Here is a 17,120-nt window from a genome sequence, read left to right on the forward strand (position 1 = left end):
ATTTGAGTATCTCCTGTGCTTTAAGTTTCAGACATAGCCCAGAGGCATTTAACAACAGAGAGAGAGAGAGTGAAAAATACATGACCACAGAAAATATCGTCAATATGCAAGAAAAGCTAGCAGCATCAGACAGCCACCTTATTGAGAAAATGTTTATACGTATTCCAAGCACAAAGCTTATATAATAGAGTAAACCCATGAGATATAGTCAGTAAGGATTATTTTGGATGCAGACACATATATTTTACTCAATATATATTGACAAATCAACCTTTGCTGTACAGGTATTGAACTTACTTACTTAAATCATGACTTTATTTTACGTATGAACATGAAAACATAAAGGTGGGAGGAAGATGGTTAACCAATTCTCAAGTCAAATCTGGCAAAGGGCAGACACCTATTTTCAGAGATATAGGTTCCTGGTTAGCTTTTCAGGACAGTCTACCACCAAACGACTCTATACAAAATCTTGATCTGTTACCCAAAGACCAATTTTTCAAATTTAAAGGCATTATTAGTCGTTTTGTTATTTCATGTTCTTGCCCATAAAAGCTAAATTTATGCTGAATATGCCACTGTAATAGGATTGACATTTGCTTCACTTGTCATATTTTGTAAAAGGCTGATGCAAATGCACACTTATTTATCCTACAAACATAAACATCCATCCCCTTTCAACTGAAAACCAAAGATTATGAAAAAAGACAAATTCTTGAGTTTGCCTGATTACGAAGCTAAGGATTACAATTCCACTTGCCCTTCCAAGCTCTTTAACGCAAATAACACATTCTTATGTTTTCCAATTTGGGGTGCATCAATGAAGGCATGTAGAGTTAAAAATTATACACAACCAGATTCTTATTGCTATCACCCACAGAGGTACACTGCCGCACAGCTACTTCATTGGTACTCTACTAGTACTTTGTGTGGGTATAGAGTACACACATCACAATCACAGGTACAACACCCACACTGGTACTGGAATGTTGCTGCACTAGTAGTGCAGTAGTGCAGTAGTGTACCTATTTTGGGGCAGCAGCAATAGGAATCTGGTAGTGTATATTGCTAATAATCGCAACATACAGAGAGACATTTAACATGTTTAATGGAATGTCTAGTGATTTTGTTCTCTTTTCAAACATCATAGAATATCTAACTTACTTCATAAAGCAAGATTGCTTTCATTAGAATGTTGGCCCACAATGTACCTTCATCTGAGGAAAAAGAAAATACACAGACAAAAAGCATGATTAGTTTTATAATTATTATCATTTACTAAGCAGTAACAATCATTTAGCAGTAACTGTATTTGAATTGTGTAAGTTGGGGGAGGGGTATTTGCAATTAGTTCCTTATTGTTACTGTTGTTAAAAGTGGATCTATCAGATTAATTTTTCTAAACTATACAAGCTCTTTGGGTCAGATAAAAAATTTATTAATAAGCCAAACCAAAAGCATTCCAAATCTGATCAATTGAAAATCAGTTCTTTAGAACTTTTCTCAAATAGTGGCACTGCACAGCCCTACCAAATGAGCATTTATAAGTGCACCCCTAAAAATGGAATGAATACATGTTGTTGACATTTTGTATTTGATTAAAATTGTCCTAGTTTAGCTGAATTGTCTTAGTGACGTGTTTGTTGCTTATTTGAATGTATTAGCTGCCACTGGACTATTCCAGTTGAAATCCATACACCCACTGAAGACATACATGTACTCAATCTTCCACACAGGGAGTGTAGATTTCAAATGGAATCACCCTTTCAGATAACCAAATCTGAAATTCACACTCCCTGAGTTTAAGATTAAGATCATGTCTTACACAGGGGGTGTATGGATTTCAACCAGAATAGCCCATACAAATTCAAATTTGTATCCTCTGCAAATCTCACTTCACTATATTTGCATAAAAATTTAAACAGCTGAAACACGGGCTGAAACTAAAAGAACACAGAAAATGGTGATATTTATTTTATCCTGCTTGCATTGACCTATGATTGAACCCATATGAATGTAACCCATACTATAAAATAAAGATAAAAAGCTTAATTTGTGATTCATCTCCTGGTGGGAAACACTTGTTTTGAAGAAAAATATGCTGCTGTAACTACTTCACACAAATGATTAAAACCACTTACCAAAGACTATCTTGTCTCATTAGCAAGTCTCTACATGTTAACAACCGGTAAAAATCTCTCCTTATTTTAAAACCTCCCAACTAAAATTTCAAAAAAATATACTCTCTTATTACCTCCCAATTTGTAAAGAATATCTGAATGAAATTATGCAAACAAAAAAATATTATATTTCAAACAGTATATACCCATCTGTGCATCCATTGGGACACACCCTACAAATTGGGTTACACAATTTAATGAACAAAATTAATCTAGCAAAAAAAATCCCATTCTTTAACACCCAACACATACTATTTTTGTACCTAAAAAACTCTAAATAGATACACTCTCTCATTCCTTCTAATTTGCAAATGATATCTGAATGAAATTTATGCAAACAAAAAGATATTGTATTTCACATAGTAGACACCCACCCATGCATCCACTGGGACACTCCCTACAAATTGGGTTACCATGGTTACACAATTTAATGAACAAAAATAATCCAGCAAAAATATCCCTTTTTCTTAAAACTTCCAAACACAAACTATTTTTTTTACAAAATAATCTTATTCCTTCCAATTTGTAAATGATATCTGAAAGAAATTATGCAAACAAAAAATCTTATATTTCACACATTTGATACCAACCCACTGCATCCATCCACCCACCCAACAAATTGGGTTACAAAATATGATGGAATATGTATCATGTTACTACGCACTATTAGCAAAAGTATTATCAATACCAATGGCACAGTTCATTAACCCCAGTCAACAATCATATCTCAAAATTTGACCTCAAGTTGTGGAGGATGATTTTTTGTTCCAAATTCATTGAAAGGTCATGCTATGAATATACAAAAAGTAAGGGCTAAAGAACTGTGCCGTGATAGATGAGCATATTTGCGATCCTACCAAATGACCGACAAGTCGCTGAGTTCCCCCGTAAGTACGGGCCTCAATTACATACGGACATACATGTCGATCAAACAAAATTATGCGCAGTTTGTCGAATTTGATGTTTATTGAAGCATATATCAATTTTGAAGTATATCTCATTGAATAATGTAGTGGCCATTCATCATGGATGTAGTAGTTATCGTAAGTCAAACAGAAACTCTACTCTTGTAGTTTTGCTGAGTAAATAGAAAGGGCATACTGCAAATGCAGAATTTTTGTGCTGTGATAATTTTCATGCTTTTCATGTTCTTTTCTGTACTTTTGCATAATTAACACATGAAAAGGTTTTTGTTACATAAGTCTAGATGTCAAAATCTTGAAATCATTAAAATACAAAACAAGCAACAATGTTTGAAATTGTTATAGCGTGAATATTAATTGCACAAAAATTGTGTGACTTTACAGTAATTTTATACACTTGCACATTGCTCTATTATTTTTATCATACATGAATATTGTTTTTTAGGAATGCATTTAAAGACATTACAAATTAGAAATTGTGGCATTTTCCTAAGGCTTTGCACTTCATTGTGGATATATCCATAAGAACATAACAATGCAATGTGATCAAGCAATGCCAATCGCAGAAGGTGCAAAGTCAATGTGTGTTTTTATTCAATATTGTTGCCCATTTTACAGGTTAGAATGTCAAAGGCTTAGAGCAAGAAGACCCCATCTGCAAAAGCTGCCCTCTAGACATTTGATGATTTCTGCATCTTATTATTGTGCACATCCAGAAAGATGACACCTGGCAGCTATTGCGGAAAGGGCCTTCTTGCACTTATCAAAATGAAGTTGTAGCTTCTGAAATACAAATATGTTGATGAGCAATTGAAACTCATTTTCACTACTAAAGGCTTAAAAAAATGGGGGGAATCAGTAAAGACCTAGTAACAAACAAACAAACAAGCAAACAAACAAAGGGATGCAACTATTTTCATTACAAAGACGTGCCCCCCTCCTCTGGATCAAAACTATAGGTGGGTTAAGATAATATAAATGTTTTTAAACAATATATCAGAAATGTAATCAACGTATACTAAAATCCCTGCCCTTAATTAAACTTGTGTATTGTTCTAACTTCTGTATTGTTCCCTAAGGGGAGGGAGTGAGGATATGGGAAACAGCACAATTTTTTACTTTTTTCCCCTAATTTTCTAAAATAACATTAAATCCTTGCAAGCCAGGCATAGAATTTTCATTACTACGGCCGGCATCCAGATTGACATTAGCAAACAAACTCCCATTGACTAGAGAATGTAACTTGATCAATGTTAGTGCCCAGCAAATGGGCTAAGGATAGTGATTACATTCTAGAATTACCGTCCCATAATAGCTTTTCTTAAAATATTAAATCCTTCGCTGTTTGTTTAATGACACGTCAATCCTCTAGTGTGACCGTTGCTTTTCTGTGAAAATACATATATTATGCTCTGTTTTGTTCAATAATGCTATGGTAATTCTCCCGCGGGTCTTGAGCTTTAACTACCAGCCACGTGCCAGCTAAGGCTTATTATTATTCAAGGTTCCTCGTATCGGCTACTGCATATAATTTGCATAATATTTACTAAATTATTCTCTTTAATCAACGCTTTATGTATGTAATTGTGTATTTGACTGTATACTGCTCTAATTCCTTTTCCAGTGGCAGCACCAGAGGGAAGGGGGGGGGGGGGCATATGCCCCCAGTTAGAACAGTTTCCCTCAGTAAACACCAAAAATTACCAAAAATTCTACTATTTGCAGCAATTAATAATTTTGTCATTACGTTCCGTATCCGGATCTTAAAGGTCAGGTATATTGCTTGGACAACATCATATCATTGGCAAGGTAATATTATGAGGACAATGAAAATGACTCATTTTTTGAGAAAATAAGACCTTTAAAATTGATATTCCGCAAAAATCAAATTAAGCGATGAGTTCCTTCAAACGAGACAGATATGGCAGGCTCTCTTGAGTATTCAAACTATCAAAATAAGGCAATGTTTTTCTCATTCAATATTTTGAAAAATCTTGTGTAGCCCTTTAAAATGTGAGTGAAAAGGTTCACAATCTTTGAAGTGTGAACAATTATTTGAGAAAAAACTTCCACTTTTACAGTAGCAGTGAACGGTTTATACTTTGGTTTACCAGATTCAGCAAAATATTATGTCCTCCAGGCTAAAATAAATCCACTGAACTTGACAGGATGAGTATAATCCTGTGACACATTCTTTCACTCTATTGAAAATTTCAGTTTTTCATCTCTCTAGAATCTATGCTTTCATCATATTCATGAATAACATCTATCAGGGCATCTATGCATGCAGCAGGTGTCCCCCCCTTTATTCAGTATGTTTCTATTTATAGCGTATGAGGTCATTCCCATCAAGAATCTTCCTGACCCAATTATATGAAATGCATGTGATGGAGTGGCATGATTCTACAGCAACATCGATATTGTTTCTTCAGTCAATAGGAGATCAGAGAGGTACATGTAGCTCCTTCTGTGCTTAAAGTCATAATGTACGATCTTTTTTCAGAATTTACCTTTATTTACCGATTTTTTGGCATATTTGTAATACTTACACATGTTCTAATTTAAATCTATGAGCAAACTGTCAAATTCGTCCTATTTGTAGTAAAACGGGACGATTTTCTGTTGGTCCGACATAAAGTCATAATTTTTTAGATTATGAGTTTATGTCGGCCACGATCGCAAGCCGTAGTCTCCTACGCGGCCAGTTTGGTTACGCTCCCTCCACATGTGGAGGAAGCGTAACCAAACTAACGCGTGGGAGACTAACTCTGAGGCCGCACTCGCTGTCCTAATCCAAATCGTGCGAGATGTTTGAGTGATAGAGGTGAAGTTTATGATGTTGTTTCTTTGCAAATTCCCAATGTTTTTTGTTTCTTAATTTATTGGGAACTTTCATAATGATTGTATATTATCATTTTAGAAGAAAAAAAGAAAAATCTAAAAATTTAAAAAGATCGTACATTAATGCTTTAATGTAAGATACCAGCGACTGTTGAAGAGAGGGAGCATGACCTAGCAGTTTTTGCACTCAAATTGAGACAAGTAAAGATGACACTCAAGAGAAAAAGCATGGGCTCTGTAAAGAAGATCCTAAGGCTTAATAGAAGGGTTCTTATTTCTGCCACTGTCCATGATTTTTCTTGGGAGGGGGAAACACCCAAGACTTTTGTTATGGTATATTTTTGGCTAGTCCGAGGTGCTCTGACGATAACACTCCGATCGCCATGCAATCTATGTTGAGTGGGACAATGGAACCTCTACGTGAACGAGCTAATTTTTGGCCTCCTCTCAAGAACCACAAGACCTATGGAAATATAAATATGATTATTGGCTTTCTTGACTCATTTCCTATAAGATCAGTGTATTAGTATTAAGAAGTACGCTTCCGTGTCTTACTTAAATGGCTAAAACTGGAAAAATATGACTGTGCCATCAATAAGTTTAAGTCGTTGTTGGCACTTTAATTCAAAGATCCTAGCTCTTTAAGGAATTGAACACATTCAAAATCAATGGTAGAACACCCAAATGGACAATATTTTGGTCACCCTATATATAACATAATATTATCAAATATGATTTTTGCATAAAATGTACCATCTTTTCAAAATCATAGCTACTCATCGTGTAAGCATTTACACAGCTAAGGAAATGCCCTCCACTGCACAATGCATACAAAAACAGATTACAACCAACTCAATCAGATGGCAATTTGTTTCTCTGCAAACAAACTAGAGAGCGTAGTCCGTGCTCTGACACATGGAAATGCTGTCTATAATTCAATAATTTGAATCCCATTGAGCTTGTTTTTCTCGCCTTAGATATGCCTTATCACACATCTTAACTAACTCTACACATGCAAGATTAAAAACAATAATTCAAAGATTTGTACTTATTTTCAAAAAGTCTGTGAAATTCTGCAAACATAAAATTGAAAAGATTTGCATTTCAAAAATGAACACTATAATGATATTGAAAAGAATACACACATGCCTAGTATAGAACCACTGGTTTTTGAGATAATTTTCTTTTTGCCAAGTTCAAAAGGACACATCTGTTCTGTTGAAAGCTATATTGGGCTATTCCATTTAAAATCCACACTGCCCCTGTGGAAGATTTGGGAAATATCTTCCACAGGGGGAGCATGAATTTCAAATGGAATGAACACATGAACACATCAGCAGCTCCATTTGAAACTCACCCTCCTTCAGTGGAAGATGCAGGTTGAATCTTTCTCAAAGGGTGTATGAAATTCAAATGGAGCTGCTAATGTGTTCATTCCATTTGAAACTCATACTCCCTCTGTGGAAGATATTTCCAAAATCTTCTACAGGGGTAGTGTGGATTTTAAATGGAATAGCACATATGCAATAAGATGTGTGAAACCTAGAATGACAAGTAAGAATAGTCATCTGTCATCCATCATTTATTACTGGAATCATTCATCCTTTCATATGTCACTTGGGGTGAGAGGAGGAAATGGAAAGGGAGGAAAAAAGAGAATGAGATGAGAAAAGGGGAAATGGAAAAAAGAGAAAAAGTAAGAAAAAGAGAGATGGTAAAAGAGGAGGAGAAAAAGGAAGAGAGAATAGTATTTGCTTCATTTTTTTACTTATCATTTGTCAAGAGATATGAGAGTAGGAGAAAGAGAGAGACAGAAGAATTGTTCTGAATTGTCATCTTGAGAACAAAACAGAAAGAATGGGAGAAAGAGAGAGTGGGAGGGAGAGAGAACAGGCTTTACTTTTTCTTTTCCAACTTGTCATTTATCATTTTATGTCAGAAATACGAAGTGGCAGATTTACTAAAGCAAATGCACCAGTATGTATATTTATTCTACATTACACTTAATTCGGATCTGAATTCAACTTTCAAACTTTAACTAGGATTTTGTTTTGGAGATAATACTTGCAGGGAAATATGATGCCTGCTATAATATTCTATGCCCACATTGTATTATAATGCAGTCTCTCGATTTCCTCATTATAATCACGATAATGCACGATAGCATGAAATTCTACCTTTCACTTTATCCAGGTGAATAACTGTAATTATTTGCTTGTGGGAAGGGGAGGGCAGGAAAGATAATATCACTATTAGACACTGCAAAGTCAATTCTGAGTTTCCTGTCGCATATTTTTCAGAAAACAAGTGGGGCAACTATTTCATTATTCATGATTTGTGTTACCTATCATTCTACAAAATGTGTTAAAATTTGATATTATGCACTGATAAAGTCAATACGCCAGAAAATTTGGCTGAATTGAGATTTTAGTTTGTTTAAGAGATATTCTGTGAGTTTTAATATTTGGAGAACTTTCTATGAGTTTAGTGGGGAAAAACAAGATTCTCATCTGAATTAATGCAAGTACAGTCCTACATGTAAATATGAAGTGTGGGTAGGCAACGGGAAACTAGAATCAACTTATACAACTCCTTATCTGGTGAAAATTTTAGAGCATTTGCTGTGAGAAGGGTAAAGCACTTGAAGAATTCTGAAAGTGGACAAGGCTCCTGATGTCCCACATCTTCTATTCCGTACTACATGACGTCTTATATAAGTTTTAAGTAAACTCTTTTTTCTCATTAAATTTACCCAAACCATTAATTATTATTTCAGCAAATATTTTCCTATCAAACAAAACAACCCAAAATCATGATGTTTTTGTCCATGCATCAGCCCATTTCATATGCATTGGCTTGTACATGCACAATCCAAACAGTGATAGAGCACGACCAAGAGAGGCATGCTCCTGCATACATGATATTGTGTGTTGTAATCAGGTAATATGATAACTGACAGATACCATCTTGAATCTTAACTCCCTTCCCTGTAACTCACTTATATTATAGGCCAAACATGCCTCTACCCATAGATAGTGAAGGAGATGGTTTCAAGCATAGACAAAGGCATTTATACTAAAATGCAGTAAACCTTTGATGAGCGTATAATTTGTAAGGATACATCAGCGTATTTACTGCGTTACGCACTTGTCTCCGATTGGCTGCTAAGGCGATATGTTGTTGCTGAGTGGAAATTTATGAATGAACTGTGCGCCGTACGCGTTGTTAGCGCCGAATTTGCAACATCACGATAGTCGCGCTTGTCAAAGGTTTGCTGCATTTGACTATAGTGGAAGGGGTAAATATAGTCCATGGAATCCCCCATGTTTATGCAAATGTGTGCTTCTGACCAAATTTAAGCATTTATTTACCGTTTCAGCATAAATTTCTGTGTGCTTCCAATATATTTATCGATTTTAATGTCATATTTTAAATTTGAGCTAGAAAATGGTAAATTATGATGTACTTTATATGCAATTTGTTCCAAGAAAGTTATTCCTGGAGCATAAGATAAAACCTCATAAAGAAATTTATGCCACTGAAAAAAAGGAAAAATTTGCGTAAGTAATGATGGCATACTTTTAAATTTCTTCAGGTAAACCACTGCCTCATTCAGTGTTCAAAAGGCCAAGACCCTCCAACATTCATTGATACAGGGTGTTGAAGGTGTAAATAAAGGGAAAGTCTTGGAACTGTTTCAAATATGAGACTTGGCAATTATATAAAAGTGACCATCATTAGATAACTAACATTTTGAGGCCACTGTGTAAGGTTACAAACACACAACTCTGAAGACAAAATGTAGACTTCTTCCTCAAATTTGCAACAACATAAATTTTCTATTCTAATCATTTATATATTGCCCAAATTTATTTATTTTATTTATTATTTAAAAAGTGATCACCTGTTCATAAAGTGTACTTTTCAAAATCTACATGGACTTGAATCATGTTTGGGTCCTCTCATGTTTGTTTTGTGACAATGTTTGTTGTTTATAATTCCAGTTATTTGTCATTTTGTGTTTTTGAGATAATATTTGCTTCCACATTTTGCATATGAAAATAAAATTTACTTAAATAGTTACAACTAACTTGAATAAATGAACGCAAGTCACACTGAACTAGAATGAATGAAATAGAGTCAATATGGAGTCATTGCCTGTATACATGCAGGCATAATATGCATAAATTACACATTAGTTTGCAATTACTGAATCAATTATCCAATAATATAATGTTAATCAATATCAAAGAGCAGAATGCCCTTTCTATGTTAACACACATACAACAGATGTACATTGGCCAAACATATGTGAGGTATACTGTATTTGACCTAATTAGTGCTCTGGGCACTTGACTTCAGCAAGTCACTTTCAAGGAATGCATTTATTTACCATGTTTTTAATGTATGCCAAACTGTATATGTGATGCGATCAAGCAAAATCAGTCGTAACTCGGAAATATTGATTTTGAGATATAGACAACAGAGGAGGTATTTCCTTTTGTTTCCTCTTGTTTTGGAACTGGTTGTTCAATAATTATTTCAAAGTGGTTTTCTGCAATATGCAGCTTTGTAAATGCTTTTTACTAACCCATAAGAAACTGAAAATTTAATATTTCCGAGTTCTGACTGATTTTGCTTGATCGCATCACATATTTTACATGCTGACTTGTTTTTTTGCAATGGGCTATTCCAGTTAAAATCCATACACCCCCTATGGAAGAAATACCCTTAATCACCCACATAAGGGGTTGTGTGGATTTCAAATGGAATCATCCATTCAGGTAACCCCATTTGAAATCTACACCCCCTGTGTAAGAGATTAAGGCCATCTCTTCCATTGAATGCATATGCAGACCTGAAACTGACCAGAGAGGAAAAAAAGAGAAAAATAGCACAAAATCATGCTAAAAAGCTCAAAGTGGGCTGAAAATAACAAATAATGCATCAATTTCAGGAATAAAAAAGAGGAAATCAGTTATAATCATGATAATAAAGAGGAAAAGTTTCAGGTCTGCATATGGATTTCAACTGGAATAGCTCAATTCAGGAATGAAAATAGGAACTGCATAGAATATATCTCAGAGCAATGCAACTCTTATTATATCCAAATAATTTGCTTCTGACGTTTATAAAAGTTTCTAAAACTTTTGATCCAAATACAACATTTTATTTAATAAATTAATTAATTGTAATTAATTAAATTGGTAATTTTGGAATAAATTTGCGTGTTTGGATCATAAGAAATTTCAATCAAGTTTTCTCTGATTTATATTCCATACTACAACTAAGTCTGGGAATTAAACAGGGATGCAATTTATATAGTCCAAATGGGTGCTAAGGCTCGGGATCAACAACTAAGGGTTGTGCCTGTGCGTCGTGCACTATAAATCACTGCACTTTCTTTTTCTTTCTTTTTTTTTTGGAGATGGAGACTGAACATAATGGTAATCAAGCAAAATGAATCTGCTATAATGGACACTTAGCATTTTTCTCAAATAATAAAAAAAAAACCTGAAGAATCTTTGTACTACTTGTTTTGGCTGTATCTCAAAACCCATTTTCCTGACTCATTTTGCTTGGTTGCACCACATATGTAATTCTTAGAATGTTATCTCTACTGACCTCACAATTATTATACCTTCCTCCCAATTTAAAATATGGATGTCATTTTTTGACACATACATGCAATTTTAAGGGATGATTTCTTGATTTCAACACATCCCCATTTTTCAGACCCTAATATTTAGGGCATGTTGTGTAATATTAATTAATTCTATTTTCAAATATTTGGTTTCAAATTTAAGAATGAACAAACAAAATAATTTTCTGACATTTTAAATTATAACTTCATTTTATTAAATCGGTTTTTTTAGTGTATGTACTTGTGTTTTCAAGGGTCTCCTTCTATACTATGTATAAAAATAGTTTGCGCAATAAATGTGCAATGAAAAACAAATAAACCAATTAAAGTCAGTAAAATACTCTCGCATGCCTGCATTGGTTATTAATAATTGAGTGGTAAAATAAAAAGAGAAAAAGCCTCAATATTCAATAAAATAAATGCTGCCGACAAAAAAGTTATTGGCCACTGTATGCTTCTTCAAACCAATAATTTTTTGCCGGATGCCTGGTAAAATTAATTTCCAATTAATTCACTACTAATGGAATCCAAAATTGCATTATTCACAGTTAAGTTCATTTTCCCATAAAATATTGACCTTAAATATATGGAAGGTCAATGCCCTCAATTTAATTCTATTTTATTTCTTTTTTTCTAAAAATTTCTCCAAACATTGCATTACCAAAAGCTCATTATCTGTATTTTTCTCTCAAATTTTAATAGTATGATTAGTATCGAAATTTTACCACAATTATTGATCTCATTTCATAACTGCTTCAATAACATTATATTTTGTTATTTTTCATATTGAATCCCTATCTCTAAATGTATCATTTATTTACACAAGAAATTACAGCTTTTCAGCTGTTCAATGACTTGAAGAATTATGGTATTACTTACAAATAAGATTTAGATATAATTTCATATTTGCCATTTACCAAGAAGCTATTTTATATTACAAAAGTTGGTGTTGTAAAAGTCAATGACTGAAAGTGATATATTCCTTGCTCTTATTAGAGCTGTTTTTCTCCCCAGAAATTAGACACTACAATATATAATTTAAAACTAGCTAACAGCAAATGCACTTTTCACCCCAATACCTTCAAAATCAGACATTTATCTGAAATTTGATGGCTTTTTGACAAATTCACAGTAAATTTATAATCAATAATTGATTCACCATGCAGGTGATAATTTTCATAATTGTATTCAAATCATTTATTAATCACTTGACCTTTCAGAAGGTGATGATTTCATCACAAGTACGATTAAGGTTAAAAATATTGGGTGAAAAAAAAAAAAAAATTATGATTTATACAAAATTGGAAAAAAGTAATAAAAAAATTGAAAAGAAAAGTAAAATAAACAAATTGTATCTAAAGTAAAAGGGGGAAACACTGTTACACCATTATTCATTGTAACATTTTATGACCTATTGATTACAATGATAAAATAATTTTTACACTTTTTAATATAAATTTTAAATTTTATTTAATCATTTAATAAAATGTACTGTGTCTATGGTTACAAACTCTACTCACCACATGTTTCAGCTGCGAATTGGAATGTCCTACCGATAGTGTCTAAAACAATTCGGTTGGGTTTGCTGTCATTAAACTGCAATGAAAAACACAAAGATATAACAATGATAAAAATGAAGACAAAATGTGTGCCCTGTTCCATGCAGTGACCCATTCCAACAAAATATATCCCAAGTGAGCATGGCAAAATGTGTGAAATAAACATATATATGTATGAAAAATTTGACAGTTAAATATGTCCTAACCTAACTAAATTAAAAACTTTAGTTCTCAAAAGCAATATATCAGAAAAAGCTTATTAAAATATCTGTTAAATCTCTCTTTCACAAAATGCACTTCAAACTATAATTTTGCAAGAGCAGTTCACATTCATACTTCTATGTTAAAATAATTTGTTTACTTTTTAATATTTAGTAAGAAAAATAACACATAAAACAACTACCACTGCCCAGGTACATTAGAAAAGCTTCAGAAAAAATCTGTCAAATTTCTCTTTCACAAAATGCACTTCAAACTATAATTTTGCAAGAACAGGTCACATTAATACCGGTACTTTTAAATTATAATTATTTGTTAACTTTTTAATTTTTAGTAAGAAAAATAACACACAAAACAAAAATCATGGCCAAGTACATTAGAAATGTGTAGTACCCTGCATCACACCATGTTTAATGTAATCACTGCATCAGCTGTATGTCATTATCCTGGTTACCCAAGTATGTTGTGTATATCATCAAAACAATGCGCACAATGCATCCACCTCAAATCAGCTGAGCGATATGCTACTTACAGGTGGGAAGTTGCTGAGTACTGGGAGGCATATCCAAATTCCAAAGTAATCTTCCCGTATTAGCGAGGATAATTAGAGATAAACAGCCCAAGTTGTCAACGACAGTGATATATATATCCATGTATAAATCCAATAGATCCAGGTATATATGGGAAGGTAGCAACAGAACTTAAATAATATAAACAAACTAACAGGTTGTGTTGTCACGGCAGACTCCGTCCGTCTACTTGATGTTATTCACTCGTCACTATACTGACTAAGATGTGGTGATGACATTGAGGGGGAATTCATTGGAGCAAAGAAGTAGAGATATACAGAGAGAGTAAGAGATGGAGACAGAGGGATAGGGAGAGATGCGGAGAATGAGTGAGCTATGCTAGAAAAAAATCATTGCTCTATATGAGTCACTGCAGATCTAGCGCTTCACTACAAAGGCTTACTATGCACATGCAGGAAAAAATTCTTTGTTTGCTGGGCTGCTAGCTGGGCTATTTAAACACCAATCCATGTGTTTTTTTTATCATTGAGTTGTATGGATTCTTGTCAATATGTCACAATAACCATATTATGGTTATTGTAGAATATTTATACATAATAAAAGTCTCCAGATGTTCTAAGGGCGTACTTTTGAAATGCAGAATAGCATTTTTTTCTTTCTGAAAAACATGAAATATTTTTGGTGTTACTAATGAAGGAAAAAATACATGAAACCCTGAATAATATTTGTTTCTCAAAAACAATTAAAATTTTGATAATTATTTTGGAGCATAAAATTATATGCTTGTATGAAAGAAGAGTATTATAATTTTTAAAAAAAATGCTTTTTATTTCATTTTCTGTATCATTTCTTTATTTAATATTAACCTGTTCCTCTGGAATTTTAAGCAAAATTCAGTTGCAAAACACAAGCTGTATACTAAACAACCAATGGCCTTTCCTTTTCATCATACTTAATGCTTTAATAGCTACTACACTAAATGGACAAATACCATTATTATTTATTCAACATCTTCAACACTGGTCACAAATCAAATTTTCTACTAAGCTAAGATATAGAAAAAGCAATTTTGCCATCAGGGTACAATTTTTTTTTATTTATTCATTAATTATCCTTACTTCGTTCATTTATACTTAAAAATTCAGTTTGGCATGACTAATTTTTTTCAATCTTGTTTTCCCCATTGGCAAATCTTCACCTCTCAATTAACATCCAATTAACCCTATCCGCCAAATTACACAAAAACTGTCGTGTTTCCAAAAGAAAATTCCCTATCCAACCTGTAATCAGGTTAAAACCAGAACAACCAAACTCAAGCCAGCACAGCTCATCCGTCTCGGAGGGATAAAAAATCTGATGAATACGTAATGAGAAGTCAAGGCTTGATCATATTATTTCATATCACAAAATACTGAATGAAGCTGCGATTCATACACCACACCTTGGCCACAATGGGCTATTCCAGAAATTAATGGTACCCCCCCCCCCTAAAGAAGACATGTAAATTTGTACCATAAATTTTTGGGAATTCCCAGACCAAAATTGTATCCCAAAAATGGGAATTCCCATTTTGACAATTAAATGATAAAAAAATTGGGAATTCCCAGTGTCCCTAAAGAAGACAGGCAAATTTTTGCCAAAATTTTTGTGAATTCCCAAGCCTAAAATAAGTGTCTTTTTCTTGCAAATTTCCATGTCTTCTTTTGGGAATCCCATGTCTTCTTTAGGGGGAGTGCCTTTAATTTCTGGAATAGCCCAATATAAAAGATATAAGCTGCATCTCTAAGACTTTGCAAGGGGATCTTAGAGTGATGGATGATACAGTTGACATTGATTAATACCTGTCAAAATGGGTTAGGGAAGTGGGACTTAATGAAACAATTTAGATACTACCAACGATGGGATTTCCTACCAATACAGATATATTTTTGATTAATGGGAGCAATATTATTAGGTAATCTAACACCTTTATTAAATAATTCAATTCAATGGAGCCATGACAATATATTGTGTCATCATTAGTCAACTGTCTCACATGTCCTACTTTTTTCTCAATTTCTCTTCTTTTTTGGTTTAAAGTGAAATTAAGTGATGCTTTATATTTGAAACTTGGAAATCAAGACTTGATCATATTATTTCGTATTACAAAATGTTGAATGAAGTAAAATAAAGTGATGCTTTGTATTTGAAATATTATTTTTCAAATAATTATTGTCCATACTACATATTCTCAGATTTAAAACAAATATTTCATATTTTTATTTTCCCATCAACAAAGTAGTAAATTTTTTATTGTTTAGTTTATCCATTACATGCCAATTTATTCTTAAGACAGTGGGAGCACAAAATTTGTACAAAATGAAAAAAAAAAAATAAATAAATAAATAAACCATGAAAATGATATAAAGATCAACATGGCAGTGATCGTCTTTCCGGTATTCTTGAGAAAAAATATCAAGATAAGTCATATTTTGCCATCTATGGCAAGCTGTGTAAAGGTGTAGGAATACTGGTGTGGCTACAGGTCAACTTGTCACTAATCAACAGGATTCTGAAGATGCTATCTGTATTATTATAAATATATACTTCACAGGTTTATAAGCCACCAATGATAAATGAGAGTGTTTCAAACTTCATGAAAAATGGGAATCTGGTAGAACTCCCATTCAAGTTTTCCACACTATTTGCTCCCAGTATTTGCTCACCTTTATTTGCCCAAACCATGACCCAAATCTAAACCATAACCCTGCCAATCTCTTGTCTTATTCCACATAAAATCAATTGCATACCCTGACCATTTTTACAATAACACTATAGATATACATTGATAAATTTAGGCTAAAAGAAGTAATAAGCATAACCATCATAGTGATTTTTTGTTCATCCCTGCATGACCACCACAATTCACAAAAAAAGATGAAAAATAAAAAAATAAATATGATTATGAGCCTGCCACCTTCTTCTTAGCTCTTCTTACTGTAAATAAATAAATAAATAAATAAATAAATACATAAATAAATAAATAAATAAATAAATAAATAAATAAATAAATAAATAAATAAATAAATAAATAAATAAATAAATAAATAAATAAATAATAAATATATAACGAGAGAAATCAATAATAAAATAAAATAAAATAAAATAAGATTTAAAAAATATATAAAATAATAATAATAATAATTTAAAAAAAAATAATAATAATAAATAAATAAATAAGAAAA

At 32.8% G+C, this 17,120-nt stretch overlaps 1 protein-coding gene across 11 annotated transcripts in view; it reads right to left on the minus strand.

The window, feature by feature from the left end:
• Window positions 1–17,120, minus strand: part of LOC140160919 (arf-GAP with Rho-GAP domain, ANK repeat and PH domain-containing protein 1-like) — a 163,291-nt gene that overhangs the window by 92,954 nt on the left and 53,217 nt on the right. For all 11 annotated transcript variants that reach the window (XR_011860033.1, XR_011860038.1, XR_011860037.1 and 8 more), the window contains 2 exons: window positions 13,109–13,184; window positions 1,165–1,217 (listed from right to left, as the gene is read on the minus strand). Coding sequence is in view for 2 of the 11 variants with exons in the window: in XM_072184264.1 (XP_072040365.1) it covers window positions 1,165–1,217; window positions 13,109–13,184 (129 nt within the window). In the remaining 9 variants the exon portion in view is untranslated. The remainder of the gene's footprint in view (window positions 1–1,164; window positions 1,218–13,108; window positions 13,185–17,120) is intronic.

The sequence above is a fragment of the Amphiura filiformis genome, chromosome 9 (assembly GCF_039555335.1).
Source record: "Amphiura filiformis chromosome 9, Afil_fr2py, whole genome shotgun sequence".
NCBI classification, from domain to species: Eukaryota; Metazoa; Echinodermata; class Ophiuroidea; order Amphilepidida; family Amphiuridae; genus Amphiura; species Amphiura filiformis.